This window comes from Pseudoliparis swirei, chromosome 18, assembly GCF_029220125.1.
Source record: "Pseudoliparis swirei isolate HS2019 ecotype Mariana Trench chromosome 18, NWPU_hadal_v1, whole genome shotgun sequence".
Taxonomy (NCBI): Eukaryota; Metazoa; Chordata; class Actinopteri; order Perciformes; family Liparidae; genus Pseudoliparis; species Pseudoliparis swirei.
Window position 1 is genome coordinate 11,885,128 of NC_079405.1, and position 27,921 is coordinate 11,913,048.

The following is a 27,921-nucleotide window of genomic DNA, read 5'->3' on the forward strand; positions in this document are numbered from 1 at the left end:
GTGCGTGTGTGTGTGTGTGTGTGTATAGAGTTGTTGCTGTTATAGTTGTCCACCTCATTGTGCTGTTTCTTGAATGAACAAAGCAGAGCCTGAGGAGAAGCAGAGGAACCTTTCTACCAGTAGATGGCCGTATACGAAGTTCTTGGTGAACTTGTACTGTCACTTAAATAACTTTGTAAAATACCTTGTATATGTGGATATATTTAATGATCAGTGTATATCATTGCTTTAAATATCAAACTGATATAGTCTGACATTATTTTATTTTATGTTTTACATTTGTATTTCAGTGTGCGTTTTGTGCTACTATTTGTCACATGGTCTTGTGCTGCTTATGTATTAGTGAGCTAAAAACAATGTTCCACATTACTGGACATTGCAGTTCTCTTCTGGTGTCTACGTGAATACAGTTATTTATGTTGATATGTCCTTGGTGAACTCACATGTGCCTTATTCCACAACCTTCATTGTTTTTATGGACGTTGGTTGAGCTTGCTGTCCAACTATATAATTAAAATCAATTTGTGAATTCATTTATTACATAATATGTGTCTGCCAGAGGCCAAGGGGGACCTCCTCACCTAAGTATTAGGTGTCCAGGCAGCTTTTGTTCTCTCATGAGTGAGCAGGGGGAAGCTCTCCACATTCCACACTCTTAACCAGGGGTCCCCAAACTTTTTCCTGTGAGGGCCACATAACGTTTGCCTTGTCTACTGGAGGGCCGGGGGTGCTAGTAAGAAGTGAGAGTGCGCTCACCTGTGCGCGCGCATCACGGCAGACAGCATTTAACGGAGCAGCGCGTGCGCTCTGATCGCTCTTTTAATGTAGTATCGATACTAAAAATATGGGGGTGGAGATTTCACCCTGTTATAATAGTAGGGATAACACTGGAGTAGATAAGCGTGTCTTCTTGTCTGATCAATACGCAACTGTGAGGTGCGCGAATGGACCGAGCGGCCAGCTGCTGATCACTCACTCAACACTCAACAGCCCGACTTGCACGAGTAGACGGTGCACCGAAGACTCATTTTGACCCAGGAAAAATCCTGGATGCGCGCGCCACTCGCTGTGAGTGCATGCACGTGCAGACAGCATTTAACAGAGCGAAGCAGCGCGTGCGCTCTGATCGCTCTTTTAATGAAGTATCGATACTAAAAATATGCTAAATCACATCGTTTTTAACGTACGGGTACTTTGTTAGTATCGCTACACCGTGCAGCGTGACGGCAGCAGATGTAGCGGACTAACATCCAAGCTAACCTAACTTCCCAAACGCTGTGGACATCTGAACGCTGATTGGCCGAGACGCGACACGTCCCATCAAAGATGTTCTATTGCAAAGAGCACCACTCCACATTTTCTCCGCGTCTCACTGCAATCTCAACGGCAGCGGGCCAGGTGAAAAAAATAATAAATCGGAACGCGACTCCGGTATTGTTCAGGGGGCCGGTCCAAATGGGGAGGCGGGCCGGATCCGGCCCGCGGGCCGTAGTTTGGGGACCACTGCTCTTAACCTAAGGTGCCAAAACTCCAGCTGCACCGTGAACAGACGCACCAGGCCGAGAGGGAAGTAGAAGACTCTGAAAGGGAAATATACGACATCATCAGTGTAGGGAACTGTACTGATATAATTACATTTCCTGGGTAAATGTGGAGAATGGGTCATTTATTCCGTTGTTATCTCAACCCACATGTTTATTCACTTCCCAATATTAATTATACGACAACCATATATCTCCATTATGGTGCGTCTTGGTTTTACGCACTGTGTTTTATGTAAAGGCCACAACTTCTGAAGTTCCTTCTATTTCACTCATCTACACAGCGAAAGTGGTGAAACCTTCAGCGCAACAGTGGAGGGGTCGGGGGCGGTGGTGAAGTAGGCGGGCCTAACGCGACCTCCACAGTTGCGCTTCAGAGGGGTTTACAATGCCTTCCATTTCTTAAACTGCGTTTTGTGCCCGCTGACTTTAAGAGCGACGGTTCTGAATGAGAGTATAAATATTGGCTTATGTAGATAGTATCAACTCCACTGAGAACAAGAAAGAGAAGACACGCAAGGAGAAATAGATCCTGACCAACAAATCCTTTCGCAGTCATCACAGGAATTAACTTGGGAGGCTTCGTGAAAACAACTGTTGGTAAGACTGAACACATCGGGCTCTCTAGACACACATACATGTTTTACTTGGATGCTGCTGGGTTTGACACGATGCTTTTTAACCGGTTTTATTGAAAGGTTGAAGTCAAAAAAACTCAATTTGAATGTATAATCAGATTTTCCACTGTCACGCGGGGATGTCCGGGGGTGGAGAGGGGTAATGAAAACAAACGGGGTGGTATGAATATTGTAGCCTATGTGATCACATGGCACACTACCGGGGCACATGGCGTTGTTTCCTTGATGGGTGATCAATGAAGACAGCGCGGTGTCTGTGTGGGCTCCACGTCCAGATGTGAGGACCATGTGCCGCAAAGTTTCAGTGACACATTCAACATTGTGCACCTCTATTGTCTCAGCACACGTGTTGCATTTTTTTATTTCTCTGTCTTACATATGTGGGATCAGCTCGCGCGGTAAGGTCGCCTCGGAGGAACAGCTGGATGGCTCAGTCAACGTGGCCAGTGCGACTCACATATTCACCTTTGTCTTTGTGTTGCTGGTCTTAGTTGACGTGTGCTTTTCCCCCTTCACACGCAGCTTTCGGCGTTGAATCAAACTTATCTGTATTTATTGGGGTATATAGCTTGTGTTATATATATTTTTTAAAGTCCTGCCGTTTCCGATCGTTTATACCTTACTGTGTTGGGGGGGGGGGGGGGGGGGGGGGCGGCAGCCACATGGCACATGGAGGAAACGCAAAGACAATTTCCTTTTCCTCCTACCAACTTAAAGCATATCCGACCCAATATCCCAATTTTTTAAAATGACAATAAGCATATTGTGCCCACCACATAATCCAGGCAGCACATCATAAACACCAGTAGCTCCACCAACCACACTCAAAAAAACGATTCAAGCCCTTCTTAGAGGTGACACATTTAAATATTGTTTGATACATTTAAATAAATCAATTACAAAACGAAGATATTTATATTGAATGGGTGTAACACAAAATGTATGAATACTTTCATTTATTAGATTTATTTAGGTTACACTCACAAAAACGATTCAAGCCCTTCTTCGAGGTGACACATTTAAATATTGTTTGATACATTTAAATAAATCGATTACAAAAATAGATATTTATATTTAATATTTAATGGGTGTAACACAAAATGTATGAATACTTTCATTTATTAGATTTATTTAGGTTAGATGGTGTGCATATCAACTCAAAATAAATGTGTTTCATTGAGGACTACCCTTTGCGCATGCGCCAGCTGAAAATGAGTTGTTTACATGAGGTGAAGACACTTTCTTCGCTGTACGGTGGTGCAGTGGCTAGCACTGTCGCCTCACAGCCAGAGGTCCGTGGGTTCAATTCCCAGTCCGGGCGTTCCTTCTGTGTGGAGTTTGCATATTTTGTTAGTTAGTTAGTTTATATTTTGAGTTGGACAAACACAAATTAATTAAATGTAATGAATATAGTTATTTTATTTTAGATGTATTTGATACAAATGAGTTGGACTAACTTAATTACATTTTATTGCACTGATGTGCTAAATTTGAGTTGGAGTTACATATAATTATTGGATGGAAAACCTGCCAACAATTTAATTGAGTTCATCCAATGAGTCATTTCTTTGAGTGCAGTAGCAGCCTTTAGAGCGCTTTGCTGGTCTTATGGTCACTTCAATATGTGTTTCATGCGGTATTGTGTTATCACTGTGCCTGGAAATAATGGCTTGGAGGGAATGTTATTGTCCTCCTCTTCATTATTCTTCATAAGTATGTGAGAGACAGTTTTTAATCCAATAGGCTAATTGTAATTTGTATTTACAAATGTTAAAGATAATGTATGGATATTTTATTGACAAAAATGTCAATCTATTAATCCAACTGTATTGCACCATATGGGTAATATTATTATGATCACCACCAGGAGGATCATGTGATGCGTTGTGTGTGTGACTGAGGGTGTCCTTGAGTGAGTGTGCACCTCTGTGTCTGTCCACAGCCAATCTCACATTCTGCTGAAGCAAACCGCACAATATTTTGTGTGGTCAGTTATAGCTGCATGTTCAAGGACCTCTCATTGTTGTCGTGCTAATTGTGCGTTATATTCTTTCAATCACACAATACAGTCGTCGTGGCAGACACACCTGACGGAGATCTGCACTCTTCTGAGTGCACCTTTGATGAAGTGTATAGGGAAGCAACCGTTTCAAGTCGATGATAATTACTCTTCTCAAAAAGGATCTACTCCTGCTCCAGGTTTCCACAGTTAAGATAATAATACTTTTGGATAACTCCCAGACTTCTTCTTTTTTATTAATATACTTGATTGATGAGAATGCACAATACAGGGACAGCTTTTGTGTGTGTGTTAATCAGTTTGTAATAGTACAGAAGAAAAGAACAGGAAAGTAAAGCAAACGAACAAAAGTAAATGAATAAATAAAAGATAAGAAAGAAAAATAATAAAAGCAAAAAATGAACCCCCACCCACACACATGGCCTTCACGTTCGTTCACATAGAGTTAGTGTAGTACAGTTTTGTAAAACTATTATTTAATTCAGTTTATTTTGTATAGCCATAATTACAAATTACAAATCTGCCTCAGAGGGCTTTACAATCTGTACACATATGACATCCCTGTCCCAAGAAGTTAGGTTTAGTTACAGTTTATTTAGACAGATAAGGGAAGGACAGAAACTTCTAAGCAGATGGTGTCATGATGCTGCAGTTTTTTTTGGGGGGGGGGGGGCGGATGTTGGACTATTTTACAAGTCTGTTACATGTTGCCAGTTTCAATCTTTGACTTACTTGGCTGGGTGTGGGAATGTTTTATATTCCTGTGAAAACAAATGTTGTACTGATCGTGTGAAATAAGACACTTAACCCCCAGGTGCTTACATGTAGATGTTGAGGTGTCATCATGACACACTGTGGTTGTACTGGTAAAAACATGTAACTTTACAAATGTGAGGCCTCAGGGTTAAATTAGAAACATATTTGGAAATACCAACCATATTAAGACTAAAAACCTCACAGATTCTGGGATACAGATAGACTGTCCAGAGAACCTCCGTGTTTGTGTACTTAAGGTGGTGTGGCTGAGGGGACATGTTTTTGACTTTGGCCCCTCTATAAACACCAACACAGTGGAGAATAAGCAGATAAACTCAACTGCGGCCAGTGACCTCAGTATGTGCAGTGATCAAAGTGGCGGAGAGTTTCAGGAGGAGCTGGACAGGTGTGGCGGCCGATGTTTTAATCATGTGGCAAGCAGCCAGCTGTTCTCCTCTGTCACACTGAAAAGACCTGAGAATATCTGCCTTTGAGTGTTAAGTGTCTCCAGAGGTTATTATTGTCCTTGTTATGGGGCTCATAATCTGTGGGGCTGAACTTGACCATATTATGTTCTGTTGTCTATATTTAAGTCACTGTCATGTCTTTTGTTGATGTTGTGTATAGAAATGGCTGAATTGCATTAATTATTTAATGAATTATCTGTTCCCTGTGGGCCTTTTGATCTTTAAGATTGTTTGGAATTGTCCCAACAGATAATGTTATGGTCACCATCTTTTGAGAAAGTTCCGACTGGCCGGGCATTCAGTCCGTTCAAAGAGCGTCTTTTGTGCTTTGTTATGTTCAATCGCTTCATGGGTAGAAAATGGCACAAACACTCCAATTCATGTGTCCCCTCTTGAGCGATCAGTGCCCAAATATGATCCCAAATCAACCGAATTATACAAATAGCCATATGTTGTAGGACTTTGACTTTCAGGAAATAAATCCCCATAGACCAAGCAAGAAACAACCTGAATGTGAGCCGTTAACACGTTGCCCATCTACACATCCAGACATATGCAGAGAAACAAGAGCATTCATTTGGAGTTGTGTAGTGTTGACATATTCACTCTCCTTGTTGCTTTGTTTTGGTCTCCACCTACTCCTCAGGTAAATATCTGGTTATTTATCTGCCATAGCTGACTTTGTCGGTCGGCTTTTCGGTTCTGAGAAGCTACACAAGCGAGGTGTGTTTATCAAAGCCGTTCCACTGTAAACATTAGCTTCCCCATTCCAAAAGCAAGAGAGGTGAGAGGGAACCCAAACTGTGCCGGTCAAAAAAAGATGCTGTAAAACAACATAGCATTGACATTTCTTTTCAAAACCCTGATCTGAACTTGACAGAACTGAGCGTATATTTTGATCCTGCCGTGGTTTCCAAGGCCAGTCGATGCAAACCGGCACCAAGTCACAATTGGCCTCCATCAACATCTCTCATGTGACGTGTTCCTTTTATGAATACGGAGTGTGCTACAGAGGCTGATTGACAACGATACACAATCTATAAATGGTTTTAGATTTGAATTACATCACATGGTGTTGTCCATTTATTAATTATATAAAAAAATCAAAATAGAAATGTTATGTCTGTAAATATAGCTTTTTGGATCGTGCTGTCAAATAGAGATGGCCCTGTGCTCCAGTCCTGTGCGGCCTTACTCTGAACCCACTGCTGCCAGCTGTTGCTTGCCAATCCGTTTCTTAGAAAAGTGAGAGCCCATTCGCTTGTCAACACAAACTTATAATTAATGGGAGTCAACAGATTCATCATAGTAACTAACACTGGGTCATGTTTTAGTAAACTCACGGCTTTTCAAACTTTTGTACGACTTTTAGTTTAATTTAAAATAAATGGACCAAGATCATATTTGCAGAGTTGCCATTTTTACACTTAAACACATCTTAACACACTGTCTGGTACATAATACATTCTCTATATCTTTTTGCCATTGTTCCCATCAGCCCAAAAAATATTACCTGTCACCTTAAGTTTGAAAACTGCAGACATCAACATGTAATGGTAATTAGCAACCGTAGAGCTACGTCTTCTCTACTCCACGAACACCGCTCACAATAATACAGTCAGTTGCAGATTTGTTTAGTTAGCAAAAGAGTCACTAGATCCACAAAGGGAGGGTTTATTGCAGGTCACTGCATTAGATTGCACTGGATTGTACAGGCGTTCTGTGTTTTTGTCCACGTCCTGGATTATAACCATCATTCAGGAAGTGTCAGATGTCACCCGAATAACATCCATTCCTAGTGATCATGAGCGTGACCTAAGCTTAAAGGAATGGCCCGGTGGATATGTGCCAATGTTTAACTTGAAGAAGTCAAGAGTTGTGAAACCTCCCGTCATTCCTCCCTAAAATGTGTTTTTACGCATTTGTCATCCCCTAAATTGAAACATTTAATGCACTTGCTTCTGTTAGTCTTATGAAAGGCAGATAATAGGGCATGTATCTGTCACCAGGGTATATGTGACCTGGATTAACATAATTACGGAGGATTGTTGGCTGTTTGATTTTGCAAATCATCTCATCTGAATATTTTCCACAAAACTTTTTTTTAAAGTGCTTGTAAAACAGTGTGTTAAATAATGTCTTGGCTCGCTGTTTTCACTCTAGTGGTGCTGCTTTTATGATCTTGAACGATTCCTGTCTGTGTGTGGGCTGGGAGAATATATTATGAAACTTTCTGTTGACTTTCATTATAATTGATCAGCTGTTTGTGTTGTTCCCTCTTATCTTTCAAATATACCATTCATTCTTTGCTGCTGCATACTGGACTTAAAGTGCAGTCATTGATTTGTCTTCAAAATGAGAGACCACTGTAAATATTTCAAAGAAGCATGTATGCAATGTGTTTTTTAAAATGATATATATTCCCATTCAATTCAATTATACTTAGTTAGGGAAACGTTGATGTAGTTTAATCTTTAGTGTCTTTGTTTTGTCAGGTCCACATATCTTTAATACTACTGAAAGTAGCCATGACGCAGAAAGCTAATGTCTTCGGTAATTTGCTATTTATAACACATTAATAAATGTTAAGGCTCATGGTAGAATTTTTTTTGTTCAATCTATAATCATAATATATATTCAAATTGTGCTTTTTTGACTACATAGGATTTGAACAACGCGCTTGTTCTCCCAAATGTTTGGGGTATGCTGACTTTATTAGTCTATGAGGAGGGGGTAGAGGGTGAAGGAGCAACTATATCATCTATTTCGTTCAATTATTTGATGCGCTATCAAAGCAAATTCGTTTAATTTTTTTATAGTTTGTGGATTCAGTTGTGATGGAAAGTATGTTTTGCGCATTGGTGTATTTATTATCTTTCTAAAATAATTATTTTAAATGTCATAATCAATTGCATATATGGATAATTTCACAACAACTCGAGTCTTACTCATGTTTATTCAAATGAAGATACATTATCTGAGTGAGAACATACAAATGGCAATTGTTTACTCCAAAAAAAACAATCCTTTCTTATGACAGATTGAATATCCACTGGCAACAAAAACATATCGCTGCTCCAGACTGCTGTTTCATTGGAGCTAAAGAGTTGTTTGGAGGTTGTTGTTCACGACAAAGTGAGCGTTATAAAAATTTTCCCTTTGCCTCTTAGCAGAATATGTGATTCAGGTGCTTGCCGACAAACTACAGGACGTGAGCACGTGCTCCTCGGACCCCGGCAGCACGTGGCTGGGGCGAGCTGGCGCTGCCAGGCACTGCTGGCTGAACCTCGTGGCTTTTCCTGCGCTCACAGTCTCCCCACTTGTCCTTGTGCCTGCCCTGGTTTATGTCCAACTGACACCAGAAGAGACGGGACCTAATTGTGGGAGCAAAGTGTTTCCTAAAAAGCCATTCTCTCACACTAATGTCCAACAGACGGACACATCTCACATCAAATCGCTAATCACCCTCCCACCTGTTCAAACATTTAAAATGTCAACTCAGGATGGGACCTATTACTCGTATGTTCCTGTAGGGCTGATTTATTATATAACACAATGGGCGGTTTCATATGGAAACAGATCATATTTGTAAAACGTTTGCAGTTTTCTTTGCCGAGAGGACTTGATTTCTTATGTTATATTGATATAGAAACACTGTATTACTCACCTGAAAAAGTATAGTTCTAAGTTAGCTTCCAAGAAGTTGATGCAAATAGAAAATGTGAACTTGTTTAATGTCCGGTAGATTTTCCTTGCAAGATACAGAGGGCAACCATTTTTGCATTTCATCTTAATTATTTGAAGTCAGCAGGAAACAAAGACTTGGACAGAGAGGTCGATGAGAAGAATAAGTTAGATGTGCAACTTTTGCCAGTAGCGCAAACAAGCAACTGGTATCCTCTCCCTGGTACCACAACTGTACCAAGTATCTGGGTTGTTATTTTTCTACTGGTTCTCAAGAGGACCCAAACAGCTATGAATATCTTTATTATTGTATTCCTTTTTAGTGCCAAGCTGGCAGCAGCAACAGCCACTTCAGAAACCACATCTGTCGACTCTCTAACAAGCTGTCCTGGATTCTGTTGAGGGACAAGTTTATATAGACACACACATGGCCAAACATTACACCCTGTCCCTTTGCCTGATAATATTTCACAGCAGAAATAATACCAGCCATGTGTCTTTTTAAAGAACTCATTTTGCATCCAGTTACCTCATCTCAAACTTGTTGTGTACGTGATCGAGGTTTCCCCAGAGTTACTGTCCCGTTGTGTTAATGCTGTGGTTTCACTGGGACTTAACAGCATCAGATTGATGTGGTTCTCAAGGTCTTAATCACTCTTCATAAAAGCTAATGCTGCTAATGCTTTATTTTATGGAAGTGTGATCTCCTTAATAGTTTTTAATGGAAAATACTCCCTGGCCTGTGCTAGCAATACATTGGAATGAAATGAATGGCTCTCTAGGGACAGTTGAGCTAGGATTAGCATTTTCTACACCAACCATTGACTGAAAAGTTGTAACTGTCTCAAGATTAGACGCATTATTCAAGGCCGTGTTGTCAGGTGAACAAGTTAAACAGTTCTAAACAGTGATTATAAGGGTGAAGCAACGGCAACATCGTGGGACTTTATAATGAGCCTCTAAGTGTATTTACTGTAAATGTCAGTGGCTGTTTTCTGTTTCCCCCCTCTCCGTCTCTCTGGGAAATGATCATTATCAAAGTCTGGTGTTGCAACAGAACGTATAGACATTTGGGGCTTTACATTTGTGACTATTTTACAGGATAACTTACTGCAAATAAAATGACTAAATAGGCAATGGAAGTTCTCGATTGGAGGAATTTATTTATTATCAGCATACTGTATGTGTCTGATTATTGTGTCAAATTTTGTGTAGTGTGACTTTGTTTTGTTCTACTTAGCCTTCTCTTTTAGATGCGATGGCCTGGTATCAATTGCCCTCTTACACTGTATGGTGTGAATAGCAATACAAGGTTATCTTCTGGCTGAGAGGACACCGGGAACACAATGGAGCTATTGTACAATCATGACAGAGAAAGCAGTTAACAATAGACTAGTGTCTCTCTGAAGTGAAAAGCATTCTATATTTCATTTGGGTCACGGTTTCAAAGTAGTCACATATTATTAATTCTTTATAATTTGATTGAATGTAAGTCATGTCTTTATAGTTTTGTAGTAATTAATCAGTTGACAATTATACCTTCTTTCTTCTCAAACTATTGTTTATCAAAAACAGATGCTCATTAAGGAAAAATACTGTTGACATGTGTGATCAGGGTAATACAGTAATAACAAACTGCTTTCTCAGTAATTTGAGGCCTGCTGTTGTGAGTGATTTAGCATTTTTGTGCTTATATCTGTCATAAAGACCACCATGTCCTCGTGTGGTATGTGAACAGTAGCACTGAGAATCTGCAGGTTTGTGATATTAACTGCGTAAAAGACAAGAGCAAACAAAAGCAGAAAAAAAAATAAAACCAACCTTTGACCATGTGGTCTACTTGTTTGCCTTACTGTTCGAATTGTGACCCTGGCCTTTGATCTTTCACCGCTACATAGCGTTCATGTTGGTGTATGGATTGCAAAAGTTTGAGAGGGAGAATGACGTCAGGCCTCAAGTGTTGGAAAAGGCAATTGCAGTCAACACAACTGCACTGAATAAAGCCGTACAAAAAAGATCTATGGCTGAAGCTACATGCTTTCCCTTTTTAATATACATAATTTCTTTGGCGTCAGTGAAATGTGAAAATGCAGTTTTTGATCATACATTGTTCTATTACCGGTACATTGATCTATTAGTATAAATGGTATATACTATTTATAATATGTACTCATTTGTCTATAATCACCGAAAACAACAGATCATGCAACAAGTCTATTGATCTGCTTCATCAAGACTGTCACTGTGTGATTTGATCAGATTTGACTGAGATGTGGAAACTCCACAGGATATGTCTGAATCTGATTGGCTCTTGGTAATATGTGACATCAGTCCTTCCCATTTCAAATGTCTTGGTAGGGCATAAAGAGAGAGAGAGAAATTAAAGTGTGAAATGTAAAAAAAAACGTTGGCAGTCAGTTTTATGCCTATGCTGGACCCAAAGGACCATAGTGGGAAGCTGATATAAATATAATTTCAGGCCCTTTAAATGTGCAAGGCGTGCTGCACATTAAATGTTGTATACAGTTAGGACATGGAATAATGCATCCTAAACAAAGAAACTCACGCGCCTGTATTGTATGTGATTCCTGTCCTTTTTCTCGCTGTCCTAGATATTCATTCTCTACATTCAAGCCCAAAAAAATCAGTTCCTGCTTGGACTATGGAACCAACTCAGTCAGAGATGAACATCTTATCCAACGGGAAGAGTCACGACCCCGAAGGTGACTTGGGGATGCCAATGAAGACGTTGCCAGAAGAGGATCAGTGAGTATTCTCCCTGTATTTTAAACACAGATGAATGACTGCACTGTGTCGCTTACACAGCATGTGTCTAGCACTTTTTATACCTTTTGTCTTTCTGAATTGGTATTTGAAACCACATCCTGGATTATTTCAACAACTGTCGTTTAAGTGAACACTTTGATGCATACCGTTGTCCGTGATAAGCTTCTTGTTTAACAATGACCAGGATTATGGACACGGTGAGCAACATACAGTATGACTGACTTCCTACCTAATATTGACTTTTTTTAATGCATGTTCACCTTGTTTTCGGCTCACCTCATCGGGTGGATCCTTATTCAGAAATGGCACTCAAACAGTCAGGTATGTCTGTGCAGATTTGTGCAAAGGCTTTTTAAACTGCATACTTGTTTCCATGCATATTATAATACAAAGAAATAAGCAAGTTTACAGCAGATATGTGCACCATTTTAAGAGATAGATAGAGAGACCATCAATTGACAGTCATAACTTTGCCCCGTAGATTTGATGATAATGATGGGGGACTGGAGAATGAGGAATTCTTGCCCAGTGCGGATGGAGAGAAACAGATACGCTTCAAAGATGTAAGTCAAGTTTACAGACAAAGAACAACAGAATGCACATTATGCTTTTTAAATCGGACACTTATTGTATGCTCTTGTTTCTTCCCCCCTAAGTTTGAAGGAAAGACGTCTTTTGGCATGTCCGTCTTCAACCTGGGGAATGCTATTATGGGCAGTGGAATCCTGGGACTGGCGTATGCCATGGCCAACACCGGCATAATCCTCTTCTTGTGAGTAAATAAGCATGTGCATCATCTCGTGGCAGTTTACAAAATAAGAGCTCGAACCAGCATACAGGCAAAGTCACTTGGCTTCATTGCTGAATGTTGTCTGTTTAGTAACATGCCAATGTGTTTCTATGGCTCTGCTTTACTACGCCTCTAAAGGATGGAGTATGTTGAACAGTTTAACAGTGTCGTAGTACTTCGGTCAACAATCTCTCTTTTGAAGCTGTCAGTCCCACACAAAGAGGACTCTGGATTTAGGAATTTACTACAACCGTTTGATTATTTTATCAAGACATTTCTCATGTGCATTTACACATTCACACACAAACAGTACAGATGGCAATACAAGAGGTGAATGAAGAGCTCTTCATTTAAGTGTTTTTTAATGGGGACGTGGAGGAGTGTCTATGGTTTGATTGTTCCACATTTTATCGTAGGAGTTCATGCAGTGTGGGGTTCACACTGGTCTGGTCTGGGTCCCGACGCGTCTCGTGCCCTCAAAATCTTGGTCTTGTCTCAGCCTTGATACACTCTGGTCTTGCTCATGATTTGCTCTCGGTTTAGGTGGTCATGATTACAACACTATTAGTATAATTTACCCCAAAGTGATCAGAAATGCTCAAGCCAAAAGCCCTGTGGAGTCCTGAGGTTCTCTAATGTGCTTCCTGAGGATTATATTTCTTCAGGACTGAGCTGCTGTGGTGGTGCGTTTGAGGACCAGAGTGGTGCTGTTTACTTTCAGGAGTGAATTACTATCTGCCATGACATCTTCAAACATATCAAGTATCATGATATACACAGCTCTAGTCGTACCTTTTTTCTTGCTCCCATCCCTGCTGCAACATTCAGAAAGACCACAGCCCAGAATAACCAAACTGCCAGACCCTGTGTGAGGCACCTTTTTTTCTTTCTCATGTACTTCCTGGTGGCCGTGGTCATGTTGTCTGTGTCTACGTAGCTGCAGAGAGCAAGGAGCACGACTCAGGTATAGAACGGCCTCAGCCTAAAAGATTCAACTGTGAAGCTAGTTCAATTCTAGAGATTTCAAAGAGTAACTTCTCTAATTAAAGAGGCTGCAGGCCATTTCCTACGACATTCCTATTAGGAATTAGGTCAGAGTTATTAAAATCGTATATATTTTGGAATTGTATCATTGCTATGGCAGTGCTGAGTTTTAAAAGCAACCTGAGGCAATCTTTAATATCACGACAACTCATGTCAAACATTGCATACAATAATGGCCAAGTTAAACAAACATGTAATTGTAAAATGCTTGTATCTAAAAACAATACACAGTGATTCAATAACAAATATAGACTTGAGAGTTATTGAACAACAGTAGGTTTTATTGAGTCCTCAGATATAAATAAAAGTGCATAATCCACTAGTGTGATTAACAGCATGACATATGGATATTTTTATTAAAATCAACAACATTACAATCAGTATTAAAGCATTATAGATTACCAGTGTTTATTTGCATTTCACGATGGTATCTTTAAATTCTATTTTCATTCCACGGTATCTCACTGTAATGTCTCTCTTGCTTTAGGTCTGTTATTAATGCATTAGACAGCGCTGCTTTTTAGAGTCAGTTTAATCTCTGACGCGATTAAAGTGTAATCCCTAGAAAGCAAACACAAGAGCTTTCCAGGAACATGAGCCCAGTTGTTTATGTATTATTTCACGAGAAACATACGAGCGCTTCATTAAAAGAAAAATCACATATTGATACAAGTCTCCTTGTTGACTGCATTATTTTGACACATGCTTCAGAGCACGTGGTAAGAATATCTGCGTTATTTTACCCTATAGCTTTGATTTAAAGCATGTTTATTCATCTTTGTTCATACATGTTTACTCCAGATGTTTGATCCATGCAGCCTCAGTGGCTCTTTATGCTACCAACTTTATTTCCCTCATTGTGTCTCTGGTGGAAATTATAGCCGATAGTGTCAAGAGAACCCTCGATCCACCAGCTGAGATACAGATAAACTTTCCCACTCCTTGTCAGAAAAAGAGCAGTCATGAAGGCGTCAGGATCCAGAGAATTATATTTATTCACACAAGGCATGTAATATACTAACAAGCAGATCAAATAAATGCTTGTTTTTGAGTTAAGGGAGGTTGGGAAGTTGCTCATGACTGTTCATTGGAATCTGTGGACACGCCCTCCATCCCTCTGCCGACAGACGGGGGCCAGTGGTATTCTCACTACAGTTGTAGCTACAATAAATGCAGAGTGTGCAAAAATGCTGTGAAAAGGTCTGAGAAAGGTGATGAATTTGGGACCAACCTTTGATCCATAATGCTGACCTAACAAGCCCACTGACTTGACTCTGTAGGAGGACCACTGCAACCCGTGAAGCAAAATGACTTGTGGGAAATATTGTTTTATCCATGTGTAGGACTGTTCAATTCCATCAAATGAGATCATTTATATTCTATTATAAAAAAGAAGTATTGTTACAAGAATGCCTCGTCTTGTTTCATGCTGAACATTTGCCTCAGCTTTTGGTAAAGTCTCACAATAATACTTCACAATTAACATCTTTAAACAAGGACCAGCTGTACAATGTCATGCAGGACAATGTCAAAGTCAAAAATCAGCCACTACTGCAGTTAAAATTCCCAGACTTCATGAAGTGTTTTTTGTTCTCTCATTAATACAGAATGTCAGATCAAACAACACATTGTGTGAATAAGTTATGGTACATTGGCGGTAGCATTTAAGAACATGCACAATACATAACGACTGTTTGATTGTTGTATTTATGGAAATGGGCAGTAAAATCAGGTCAGGGTTATAATCCCCGAAGGAATGTAGAATTTGGTGAAATATACGGTTGACATATATAAACCTTAAGACTGCTCCTTCTGTATTGTGTCACAGGTTTCTTCTGACTGCAATAGCAGCTTTGTCATCTTACTCCATTCATCTGCTGCTGAAATCCTCTGGCATTGTGGGTAAGATTTGTGTCATGTCTCGGTCTTTTGTAAATAAATAGTGTAGCTAAAAATGGCAGTGTTCAGTTATGTCATCAAAGTGATATGTACTTGAAAACCCAACAGCTCTGCAAGATCTAAAACAGTTAAACTGGTTAAAATTAGAAACTATGGTGGGCTTCGAGCAAATTAATCCAGAAAAGTGAGCAGATTATAAGTGAGAAGGCATTTTTGGTTTGTCTTCTTTTAACACTCAAACTATAGCACGCTATATGAATCAGTCTATTATATAATTCAGAATGTAAACCCATTCATTTGTTTAATTCTTTACTTTTTAATTGTTCTGTTGCTCAGAGGGACGTCTCAGCAAACATTACTGAATGAATGTGAATGTTTATAGGAATTCGAGCTTATGAAGAGCTGGGGAACAGGGCCTTTGGCATTCCTGGAAAAATGGCTGCTGGTATAGCAATCACCCTGCAGAATATTGGAGGTAAGAAGACAATGTGACTTAGTAAATCATGTGTTCAGAAATATATTGACTGTTTGTGGAAGCCCTGTAGCAGAAAACACAAGTTATAATGATAACCCCCATGCAGCCACGCATACAACTACATTCCTTAAACCATTATTACGGCCATTTTTCTTTATGGCTGTATATGCTGGAATATGAAGATGTACTCAGAGCAAAGATCAGGAGAAGTCTTGCTAAATAGCTGCTTTCCTGGTGCTCAAAAACATTCCTCCCACTCACTGAACAGCATGTATGGCTGGTTGTTTCTGGAAAACTGAACACGGGTCAGTTTGAAGTGATGTGTGCTGATATTCTTGTCAACCGTTAACCACAGACATCAAACGCAATGTTAAATTTGTACGGGGGGAAAAATAAACATGAACTGTAAATACGGCGGAAGGTTTTTTTCTCCCCCCGTTGCCTTTGTAATTTACCGTTTAATTTGTTTACTATGTTTAGGATAAACATGAATAGTCACAATGATGCTGTGTTCAGGTCCTGTGGGAACACGGATTTGTGGATACATTTGAGGCCTGATTAACATGATTTAAATTGGTTAAATTAATAATGCTTAAAGATTAAATGCACTGGTTTTCATACAGATGCGTCTGCCCTAAGTAGGTGCAATAACGTGTATTCAATAATGTCGATTGGTGTTATTATTAGCACACTTTGCAGTGCCATGGCCAGGATTTAAAAAATACTGAGGTCAATTACTATCTAAACATTTAGTAAGAGAGAAAAGGTGTCATAATGTTTGGTACTATTGCTTGAACAAATGCTGTTTTAAAGCAATACAATGATGGCCTTCTTTGTCAGACTATACGTACTAAACTAAATATACAGTGTAAAATGACACTAAATGACCATTATGTGTTAAGTAATCTCCCCAACGTTGCTCAAACACGAGTACATGACCTCAGTGCCCTAGTTAGGAGCCACTGCTCTGTCACTTACACAAACATAATGTGACATATGGCTTAGCGAGTGTCTGTCGCTCGATATGCCAGCGTGTTTTCAAAGATACATGATTGGCCACACATTTCCCCTTTTCTCTGTCTCGTCTGATACAGCTATGTCCAGCTACCTGTACATTGTTAAATCGGAGTTACCGCTGGTCATCCAAGCTTTCCTGAATGCGGAGTCCGACTCTGAGTGAGTATTATCAGCGCTTTGCAACATCAACATCTCTGCTGCCACTGAAAGGCACTCAACTTCTGCCCGCTGTCCAGCTCAGACACTGTGTGCAAGGTCAAGGTTTCTGGCAGAGTATGTGGGCAGTGAATATATTCACTTTGCACCATTCATTGATTCAGTGGGCGTGGGGGTCTGGTGGGAAAGGCAGCCTGTAATTGGCTGTGCTGCAGGGGGCCCATGGTCGGGTACTATCTGTCAGTTATGTCGACACACAACATCAACCCCTCAGCGCTGTCAGAGGCGAGCGGTGTTCACGTCAGAGTCGAGCCACAGACACAGTCGCTGTGCATAAGCCACGGCACACAGAAGTGGATTCCAGCTGCCGGTACTGATCCAACAAACACACCTTGTGCTCAAAAGTTATTCCAGAGACGGCTGCCTGTTAAACATCTCAGGTCTTAAAGATTAAAAAACCTAGTTTTACATATTGGAGCGAAACATCCAGCCACTTCTCTAATGCACCCCATGCAATTCACAATACTCAACGGAGTGTGTGCTTTCATTTAATGCCGTGACATTTGAAAAAGTAATTTGTGGGATGAAGTAATACATATATCTATGTTTGTGTGTGGTCATTTCAGGGGCTTAGCTACAGTCTAAAATGACGTATGAAGTATTGTGACTTATGATCTCTCTCTCACACACACACACACACACACACACACAAACACACACACACACACACACACCAAATGACAGCAGCAGGTGGTTTAACACGGGTGCTAAATTCCATGGTTGAGCAGAAGGACACGTCAGTTACAGGCCGGCCCCCAGAAACCAAGACACGCTGTTTGTTTCCACTTGGTGCCTCTCTGTTCAGGTCCATGGCGTCAGGAGAACAGGGGGAAAGAGGAGCGGGCGGTAGGGAGGGTCAAAAAAAGGATTTAATATCTATTTGGAAGTAGAAGGAATTCACTCAGAGACGTAGTCTTGAGACCAAGTCACACAAATGTGAAACTTGAGATTGAGACTTGGACTTGGACTTACTGTGCTGTGAGATTTAACTCCACAAAGACTTTGGCCTGGTTGATACTAGGTTTTTGATGCATATAATATATACTAATACCAATATTTGAGAGCATAGATTAATTTGAGATTTATGTATTGGCTAATGCCTATTTATGTTTATACAACCACATAACACAATAGGATCCCCTAAAAAGGTTATTATCAAATTGCAACCTATATGTGTGCTATATATCAGGACATTTTACAGTTTCAAAATAAATGTAAAATAAATGTAAAAAACAGAATAGAATGAATTCCATCCGTGATCGCAGTTTTGTTTTTGTTACTTATCATTTAACTTAATTTCTGCAAATATTTATTTTATAACTTTATATCACACGCTAATATTATTGACAAGATTATTGAAAATCCTGACCAATATAAATAAATAATATGGTGATATTGACCATTCTGAACTTCGCTTGCATATATGATCATTATGCATCACACACACACAGCTATGCATTAACACATCCTGTAGCAACATGTTCAAATGCAAAACTTGCAATTTGCTGATAAACTAATGTCACCTGACTTTCCCTGACTTGAATTGGACTTGTTTGACTTTACATGAGACTTTCCCGAAGCAGCTCTGGATTCACGTCACAGCAGATACATTTCATCTCTCATGTGAAAGATGATCGTCTCAAATGAACTACTGGCCACATGTCCTAAGAGGACATGACCTGTATGATAATTTAGGAGACACTGGTCTTAAATGGTTAACGATGATTTCTTTAAACACCCTGTTGCCGATCCTCAGCCCAGGTCTAAAGCTACTAATGGATTTTCTATCACTTCCACGATTATATTTGTTTTCCTCAGAGAGACGCACGAGGAGCGTTTGAATTTTTTATTCCTTTAAGTAAACTGGTGGTTGCCAAGGTTACCTCAAGGACATACACATGTGTTAAGAAGACACACATTCATCTTGTGGTGGCTGTTTTTAGGTTCTATGAGGATGCTTTGTTTTATGGAGGGCTTTCACAGGAAGTTGTTTAATGGGAGGAAGTGTGTGTGGTCCATATATAGCCAAAGAGGAAACAGCAGATGTAGACCTATGTCGGTCGCAATGCGTCGGCCATTTTAAATACATATTGCCATGTAAGATACAGACATTTTAATTCCTCACAACCCCCACAGTGTGCCTTGGATAGTTTTTGGAGGAGACTTCCATTTGGTACATTCTTGAGACCATATTCCACCCTTTCAATTTACATGTCACAAGATTGAAGATGTTGTTTTTTTGTTATATATTATATTAATAATATATTTAAAATATATTTAAAATACAATAAAATATATTTTAAGTACACTATCAACATACATATTAGCACATACACAGTAATGTACTTAAATTGTACTAAGTATACTTTAAGTTGTTCCAACTTAGCACAAATAAATATACTTAATATACTTCTAATAGTACTTAAATACTATTTAAAGACAACTTAAATATATTCAGTACAAAATAAGTTGTTCCAAAATAACACACTTTAAGTATACTTGTGATAAGTAGGGCTCCAAATATACTAAAGTATGCTAAAATTAAATTATTATATTTATTTTTCACATGGGTACAGACAGTATACTCCAGTACTTCGGTCGAGAGAAACATAAGTCGACACATTTTGTTCCATAGTTTTGAGGCCAAGGATGTTCCCAGCAGGTTGTTGCTGTTGGTCAGGCAAAATGCGGCACATCATCCATTTGGACCAGTAGATTTGATTAATTTTAGAGAAAGTAACACCAAAGTTTCACTTGATATGTAAAACCATACCTTTTGTAAAACCGTACATTTTGTCTCTGTCTCTCTTTGTGTCTGTCTGTGCCAATGTTTGAAATATTGAGCTCACCAAAGTAAACTATATTTTTCCCAAACAGTCTGTGGTACTTGAATGGAAACTACCTGGTCATGATGGTCTCTGCCAGTATCATCCTACCTCTGGCTTTAATGAAACAGCTTGGTGAGTAGAACCAGTGCAAGCAAGGGAAACATGTGTGGTTCTTTTCACCACAGGAACTTTTCCAGGGACAACTTTTGGAACTCACCCGCATTTTGACCACTGGGGTCGAGTTCCAATGGAACATCTGCTGAGAAGAAAAAGAAGATAAACAAACTTAAGTAAAAATACTTATGCGGAATAAAAATGATCAGACACTAAGTCAAAATTATGAGAAACAGAGACTGCCAAGATTATCATTTTTGATTTATTGTGGATGTAAAAAAAAAAATCACGGATCGCTCTCAATTTATTTATTCTTTTTGTTTTGGAAATGGGGTTCCAAAAGATCCAGTTAACAGACTATACGTCAATAATATTAATAAGCTGAAGATCCTCAAGCTGAAGTTAATTAATTTGTAGTTTAGCTTTTTCCAAAGCAATTTGCATTTAACTCCAATATTCAATTCAATTCAATTCAGTTTATTTGTATAGCCCAATTTCACAAATTACAAATTTGTCTCGGAGTGCTTTACAATCTGTACACATAGACATCCCTGCCCCAAAACCTCGCATCGGACCAGGAAAAACTCCCAAATAACCCTTCAGGGGGAAAAAAAGGGAAGAAACCTTCAGGAGAGCAACAGAGGAGGATCCCTCTCCAGGATGGACAGATGCAATAGATGTAATGTGTACAGAAGGACAGATTTAGAGTTAAAATACATTCAATGAATGTGACAGAGTGTATGGATAGTTCATAGTAGGCATATTCCACGATGGAGACCTCCACGATCCATCAGGCAGATGGCGGTAGAGAGGAGGAGTGGGCGGAGTCTCAACAGTGGGCGGAGTCTCAACAGGACAGTGGCGTAGTTGGTAGCAGGAATTCCACGACCCAGACCTCGATGATCCATCAGGCAGATAGGATCTATGCCGTCTCATAGGGTCCGATGACCCCATGAGACGTGAAGTCAAAAGGACTCCGGGGAGAAAGCAGTCTTAGCAATATGCTTATGAAATATACACATTATACATTTACCATTAAAACATTTTCTATCTTTAGGATTTGTTCATTAAAGTTATGTTTTCTTTTGAGGTTGACCTTAGATGTGAACATTTGATGCAGCAGTTACCTCAAAGTAAAGCAATTAGTGGGTCTTAATCCGACCTCTAGCAGAGGAAACCGTAGCGGCCCAATTAGACATCATTTCCCCTGAGTTGATCCCTCTCTCTGAACTATTCATTTATATGAAATATACATGCTCTTTCTGATCCCATATTGCCGTGAGGTCATTCAAATGGGGGGATTGTTTTGCAGAAGCCTCATTTACAGAACAGTAGCAAACCTTCTGACTCTAAGCTTTGTGAAGTTCTTGTGTAACTATTCCAGTTTACAGTCGTCCCAAACAACACATAACAAATGCATCAGGAGCTCTAACATTAACCGTTTCATTTTGTTCATTTTCAGGTTACCTCGGCTACACCAGTGGATTTTCTCTCAGCTGCATGGTGTTTTTTCTCTCCGCAGTAAGTTGGTCCTGCTCACATAGTAGCTCATGATCACGGTGACTCTTCACAAGGACGCTCATCTTAGTACACATATTACTAACTTTCTTCCCACCTTCGTCTCTATTTTTGGTGTTATATTTCTGTATTTGATAAGGCGCATATAAGAGCTGCTTGATGCACATCAACGGTTAAAAGTGAAAGAACTTAGCGACTGAGTCCTTCTAATCGGATGTTGGCAGCGACTGTTCGGAGCCCTTGTTTAGTACATCCCTTTGTGCTTACGTCTTTTCTTAGATTCAACCTGTTCTTTTCTTCGTTTTTTTCTTGCATTCCTCTGCAGGTTATCTATAAGAAGTTTCAGATCCCTTGCCCATTCGACGAGTTTACATCCAACACTACCGCCCACCTCAGCTTGAATGTCTCAAGCCACGGCCATGAGTACAACAATGGTCTGGTTCATGAAGACCATGACTCCCACTGCGCCCCACACATGATCAACATTAACTCACAGGTAGGCAGCTGAGCTGGAAACCATCTGTTTTCGAACAGTAAAGCCACAAACGTTCCCACACTTATTTTGAGAGTCTGAGTTGCACATCTAATCAGAGAAAGTCACGTATTGATGTGTTCTTAACAGACAGCATACACCCTCCCCATCTTGGCCTTCGCCTTTGTTTGCCACCCAGAGGTCCTCCCCATCTACACCGAGCTCCGCAAGTGAGTCACCGCACGGCTGCATATATTTACAACATGTCATTGCATAATGGGGCATTCAAATAACTTTCAACTCTCTGATTTCAGTCCAACCCAGAAGAATATGCAGAGGGTGTCCAACATCTCCATCCTGGTCATGTACTGCATGTACTTTCTGGCTGCTCTCTTTGGCTACCTGACCTTTTATGGTGAGTTGTGACAGTTGTCTTACTTCTTTTGGATATATATCAGTAAAATAATTATGTTCAGGAAAAAGTCAGATAGTCAGGGCAGCGACACAGAGTAAAACAAAAGGAGTGCTACCTTTGTAAAGAAGTTTAACTGCCTCGATATGTAGAGATGCTTTTTTATAAAACTACAGTGATGGCCTTGTGGTTGTAGGCATTCGCCAACAAGTCATGTTGCAGTTAACATCCATGTCTGTCCAAAATGTCATTATTTCATAATTTTATATTCTTAGACATTTGTGTAAAATTGTCATAAAAAGCATATTAATTCTTAAGCCAGTGGACATTTATGTCAAATGTGAAGAGATTTGGTCACGGTGTTCTTGAGATATTGCGTTCACAAGAATGGGATGGACACCGTGATATTAAATACTTTGTTCTGCTGTTGTCTTTGGAATAAAAAAGAGAACAATGTTGTCCAGATTGTTTAATGAACAGTGTCCAAATCTATGAGAGGATTCTGCTTTATATTGAATACTAAAAGAAAAAAAAGAAAATATTGCCATTATGCAACTTTTAAAAATACTTAAATATTTTTCGGGCCAAAATGCAATGGCAGCAAGTTAAATATGTAATAATCTTTCGAGGAGAAACTCTTGGATTTAGTTTTAAACACATGTTCTAATCTATGGTTTTATCCTCCTGTATGTTTAGTCATAAATATGCGGTGTTGTTGGTGAGTGTGTCTGTATTAAAGGAAAGTACTGGCCCAGTATTCTGGTCCCATACATAGAGCACAAGCTCCCTCTTGTGGGGAAGCGCTGTGTGGCTCTCCAGTGCTAGATTCGATCATTACTAAGGGAGGTTCACATGAGACTTTATCAAGAAAGTACATTTATATATATATTTTCTAATATTTCTTTAGGCAATGTGGAGCCTGAACTGCTGCACACATACAGCCGGATTGATCCTTTCGACACTTTGATCCTGTGTGTGAGAGTCGCCGTCCTCACGGCCGTGACGCTGACTGTCCCTATTGTGTTGTTCCCTGTAAGTTTGTTGTTGATTTGTTCCATGTGTCTCACAATAAATATGATGTTGTGGTATTATGTCCTCATTGAATCATCTGCCTGTTTCTGTCCACAGGTCCGTAGAGCCATCCAGCATATGGTCTTTCCCACAAAGTCTTTCAACTGGTTGCGTCACATTGCCATTGCTGTCATTCTGCTCACCATCATCAACATACTGGTGATCTTTGCTCCCAACATTCTGGGCATCTTCGGCATCATTGGTTAGTACAGCAATGTACAAAAAGAGGAAATTGTATCAAAAGTATCGTAGAAAAACAAAAAAACATTGTCACCATGACAGACAGACAAGTAGCATTAAAAAAAAATATTTAAACAAACATTTAATATATCCTACAGGTCAAATTGATCCACTTGCCTGGATTTATATGACGAGATATTCTACACGTGATGTGATTATTATGGGTTACTTATTATGTCTCTGTGTACCACCCTCCTGTTTGACATGGCAGTGTTTCAAGCTTTCAAGTTCCTGAAGCACCAAAAAAAAAAATGTGAACAGGGCATGTGTCTGCACGGACAAATCAAGTCAATATTATTGTCCTCATGTAACAAAGGTTAGAGGTCAACGTTTTAAACAAATGAAGTCGAAAGAGCATCTTCAAAGCCACTGATTCTGCTTCGATAAATACGTGCATGCAGATGACGCAATACACGGACTGTTTGCAACAGCTTTTGGATAAAGTCAGGTTCCAATCCTGGAACTTGAGTTGTATAACCGGTGAATCTGACAAAAAAACACCGGAATATAAATTTATGAATGAAAATATAATTTGCAAAGCAGGCCTTCTGTTGCCTTCTTGATTCAGTTGTTAATGCATAGGGCAGTTCTTTGTGTCGTCTCCCTCATTTTCTGTCACTACTGTATCACCTGTATCACCCACTGTAAACTATATCTAACATGCTCAGTGTTCTCTTTGACAACATGTTTTGGGTAATGAAATAAATAATTGCACAACAGTATGAATGGAAAAAAGAAGCAGCACCTTTAAATAAAAAATATATTTCACAGAGAAAACATATACATAATGATTATAATTAGATTTTAAAATGTCTTCATGTCATGTCACTGCAGTGCTATTTTTTGTGGTGTTTCACCAGCTTTTCTTCGTTCTCCTTACAGGTGCAACGTCGGCTCCTTGCCTCATTTTCATCTTTCCAGCTGTCTTTTACATCCGCATTGTTCCCAAAGAAGATGAACCCATGAACTCTGTTCCTAAGATACTGGTGAGGCCTTACGATCTTTCCCCCTTCAGTTAGTCTTTATGCTTATTTGGTGATTATCCCGCATGATAAAAGCTATTGTCGTGAAATACAGTTCTTGATAATTAAACGTGAATGTTTTGTGCTCTTCTCCCCTCGCTCTTAGGCGGCCTGTTTTGCAGCTTTGGGTGTCTCTTTAATGGTAATGAGTCTTAGCTTCATAATCAACGACTGGACTTCAGGGGGCAGCCAGGCTGCCGGAGGCCACTAGATGCTTCTTCGGTGTTTGTGAGCTCTGGAAAGGGGAAATAACTGGTTACGGTAAAGCGAGCACTGCCACTTCACGCAAGGCTGCACAGCACAGAGCTCACAGGGATGTGAAACAGTATCTATACAGTCTTTAGTATGTCGGTTGGAATCAAGCTGTAATTGATTAGGTTAAACTAGCTCTTTAGGAACAAAATCCTTGCATAACAACATCATTAATTTAACTTTTTTTGTGAATAATCAGGACCAAACAGGGTCTTTTTTTATTACCATCTGTTGGTGTTACCATGCGGTGAAATGGTCCTTCTTTTTTATTGATACACAAAAAACTGCAGCTGGTACTGTACAGAAAAAGAGGGCATGGTCGTTCGTCGGGCTGAAGAAGGTATACATGATAAATAACGTGTGACTTTGTACGCATATTACAAACATTTTCCACAAGACACACAAAAGAGAATAGATAAATGATCCCATTCTGACCAGCTGCCCCGTGAACTGTCCATCGGGATGTAATACAAAACAAAAAAAAGTGCAGGTGGCATTTAATTTCATGATCTGTAGAGTTGTTCTGTAAAGCATTAAACTAAACTGTTGTTCCAGATCAGCTAATTCTCTTTTGAAACCCAGGTGCCTTAAAGCATTTGGAACAGCACACAAGCACACAGCAAAACTGGATTGTATATTTATTTAGCTACTATATCTGTTTTTAATTTCAAATGAACTACATTACTACTGATAAAGGCAATGACCCTAATGTATCGTATGATATCAGTTTTTTGTTTGAGCCTACAGTATATAAATGATAGAAGGAGTTACGACGAAATATATTTAGATTTTTTTAGAAAATACATAGACCATGATCTTAGCATTTCATACTTCCCCTGGCAGAACATTTAGCTCACATATTCCACTGTCATCTTGAATATAAACCAAGTACACCTCGAGATTTAAACTGACCAGTGAGTCTAGCTCTTAAATCTCTTGAATTATTGATCCCTCCCTTTACATTTCTTATTTAAGTTTTAAGAAATTCAGAAATCCACACTGAATAGGCACACTTCTAACTTAAATTAAATATTTTATTGTGTAGTGAAAATACACTTATTCACATTCTTGCAGTTAGATTAGAAAGTTGATATTACATTAGATTTGGATTAAGGTTAAATGCCTCCCAGACCCTAAAGCTCCCTATCTAACACTTAATAACCGGACGTCACCTACCTCTCATGACATATGGTTTCCAGCCATGCAGATAGTTTGGGTTGTACTTGCTCAGGTCTTGAGTTACACTATACGAACACCGAAGCAATGTACATATCTTAAACCGTATGCAAATAGAACAAACAACACATTATTGACTAGACACCACTTTGGGTAAGTTAGAAAATGTGATTTAAAAAAATAATAATTTGGTTGAACCCACCCAAGCTCAAAAAATGTTCGTCCATATCAACATAAGTTGTAAAGAATAAGCCTCTGGTGGGAGTTCATTTTTAAACATTTTAAGATGTACTATGCTTTTCTGATTCTGTTGTAACATCAAGCTGGTTTGCAGTATTTTGATCCGCTGTCACCCTGTTTGACTATTGAGACTGGAATGTTTTGCATGTTGTTATGTCCAGTCTGTCCTGTAGTTGTGAACACAGAGATGTATCTTCTGACACTGTCCTGCATCGATGTTATTGTGAAACAGTACATATGGCATCTTACAGTGAAGGGTGTTGCAGTCCTATTCTGTGCTATAGTTAATATTAGTATTATGAAACCCTTCTTGAAACATGCTACATGAAATAATGTTTCAAACATTACTATTGTGATGATCTGTCATGTTTGTGATGTCAGTGATGACACATTTATGGATACTTTCAGGAATTCTCCAGGTGAATTTTGAGACTCACAATAGCACTACAACATGCAATATAACTTCTTTGTTGTGTGCAAATTAAATCTCATTATATACAAATAACAAATGAACAAGTTTAACAACTGCACAGAAGGTTTAAACTTTGAACAAAAACTCAGAGAAATGTTATAACACATATGTGCTGCTCTTATCCAAAGGTGGTCTTGTATTGTATCGCAAATCTCAGGCTTCAGATAAGTCCCGCGTGAATCATTTCTTCTCCAAATGTATTTATATAGTAACTATTCCTTTGGCAATTTTGATTTTTTAATGAATTATGAATAACAGCCTAGGAAATACTTATGCACATATCAACCTCCGTCCCTTGCTTTTCCACATGTATTTACAGTGGTTGTAGTGGTGTAAATGAAAGTTTAGTTTTGTCATGTTTAGTGAACAGAGTTTTTCTTCACTTTAAGATATCATGCCAAAACAAAAACTAACTACCTAATGCTTTATAATGCCTTTAACCTTTAAACAGGTACCACCATTTTAATACCAGATGCAGTATATCAAATATGCATTTCTCATGTACCTTAACAAATCTGTGTGATATTTTATTATAGCTGTTGTTCAAGACATACACTGATGGAAATGACACAACTATAATATAATATGGTATATTAATTCTGGTGAATAAAACGTGGCTTTATATAAATAATGTATATAAATGTAAACCTTTTATATTTGTGATGCATATTTACAATAGCTTGTAAAGTGTAAATAGCAGGGACAGTTTTAGTTAGCCAATAAAATAATTGTAGATGTTTTTACATTGTTTCTGTTGTCATCATTTACCC

General features: G+C 39.2%; 1 protein-coding gene across 2 annotated transcripts; it reads left to right on the forward strand.

The window, feature by feature from the left end:
* Positions 1-1,928: 1,928 nt before the first annotated feature.
* On the forward strand, positions 1,929-27,891 carry LOC130208533 (sodium-coupled neutral amino acid transporter 3-like). 2 transcript variants are annotated; one of them, XM_056437715.1, is made up of 17 exons: positions 1,929-2,141; positions 11,719-11,872; positions 12,194-12,214; positions 12,375-12,456; positions 12,550-12,665; positions 15,556-15,629; positions 16,009-16,101; positions 17,196-17,277; positions 20,212-20,294; positions 21,739-21,797; positions 22,120-22,290; positions 22,417-22,496; positions 22,581-22,681; positions 23,586-23,710; positions 23,807-23,951; positions 24,872-24,975; positions 25,118-27,891. In XM_056437715.1, exons 2-17 carry the CDS (start codon positions 11,769-11,771, stop codon positions 25,220-25,222), a joined length of 1,545 nt encoding a protein of 514 aa, XP_056293690.1. In that variant the 5' UTR covers positions 1,929-2,141; positions 11,719-11,768; the 3' UTR covers positions 25,223-27,891. The 2 variants fall into 2 exon arrangements, with proteins under 2 accessions (XP_056293690.1, XP_056293691.1); XM_056437716.1 differs by lacking the exon at positions 12,194-12,214.
* The last annotated feature ends 30 nt before the right edge of the window (positions 27,892-27,921 follow it).

Excerpts from the sequence above, each read along its gene's own strand:
- LOC130208533 (XM_056437715.1), top strand. The coding sequence starts at position 11,769 with ATGGAACCAACTCAGTCAGAGATGAACATCTTATCCAACGGGAAGAGT. Across the intron at positions 11,873-12,193 it reads ACGTTGCCAGAAGAGGATCA|AAATGGCACTCAAACAGTCA; the intron begins GTGAGTATTCTC and ends ATCCTTATTCAG. Across the intron at positions 21,798-22,119 it reads TGGTGTTTTTTCTCTCCGCA|GTTATCTATAAGAAGTTTCA; the intron begins GTAAGTTGGTCC and ends ATTCCTCTGCAG.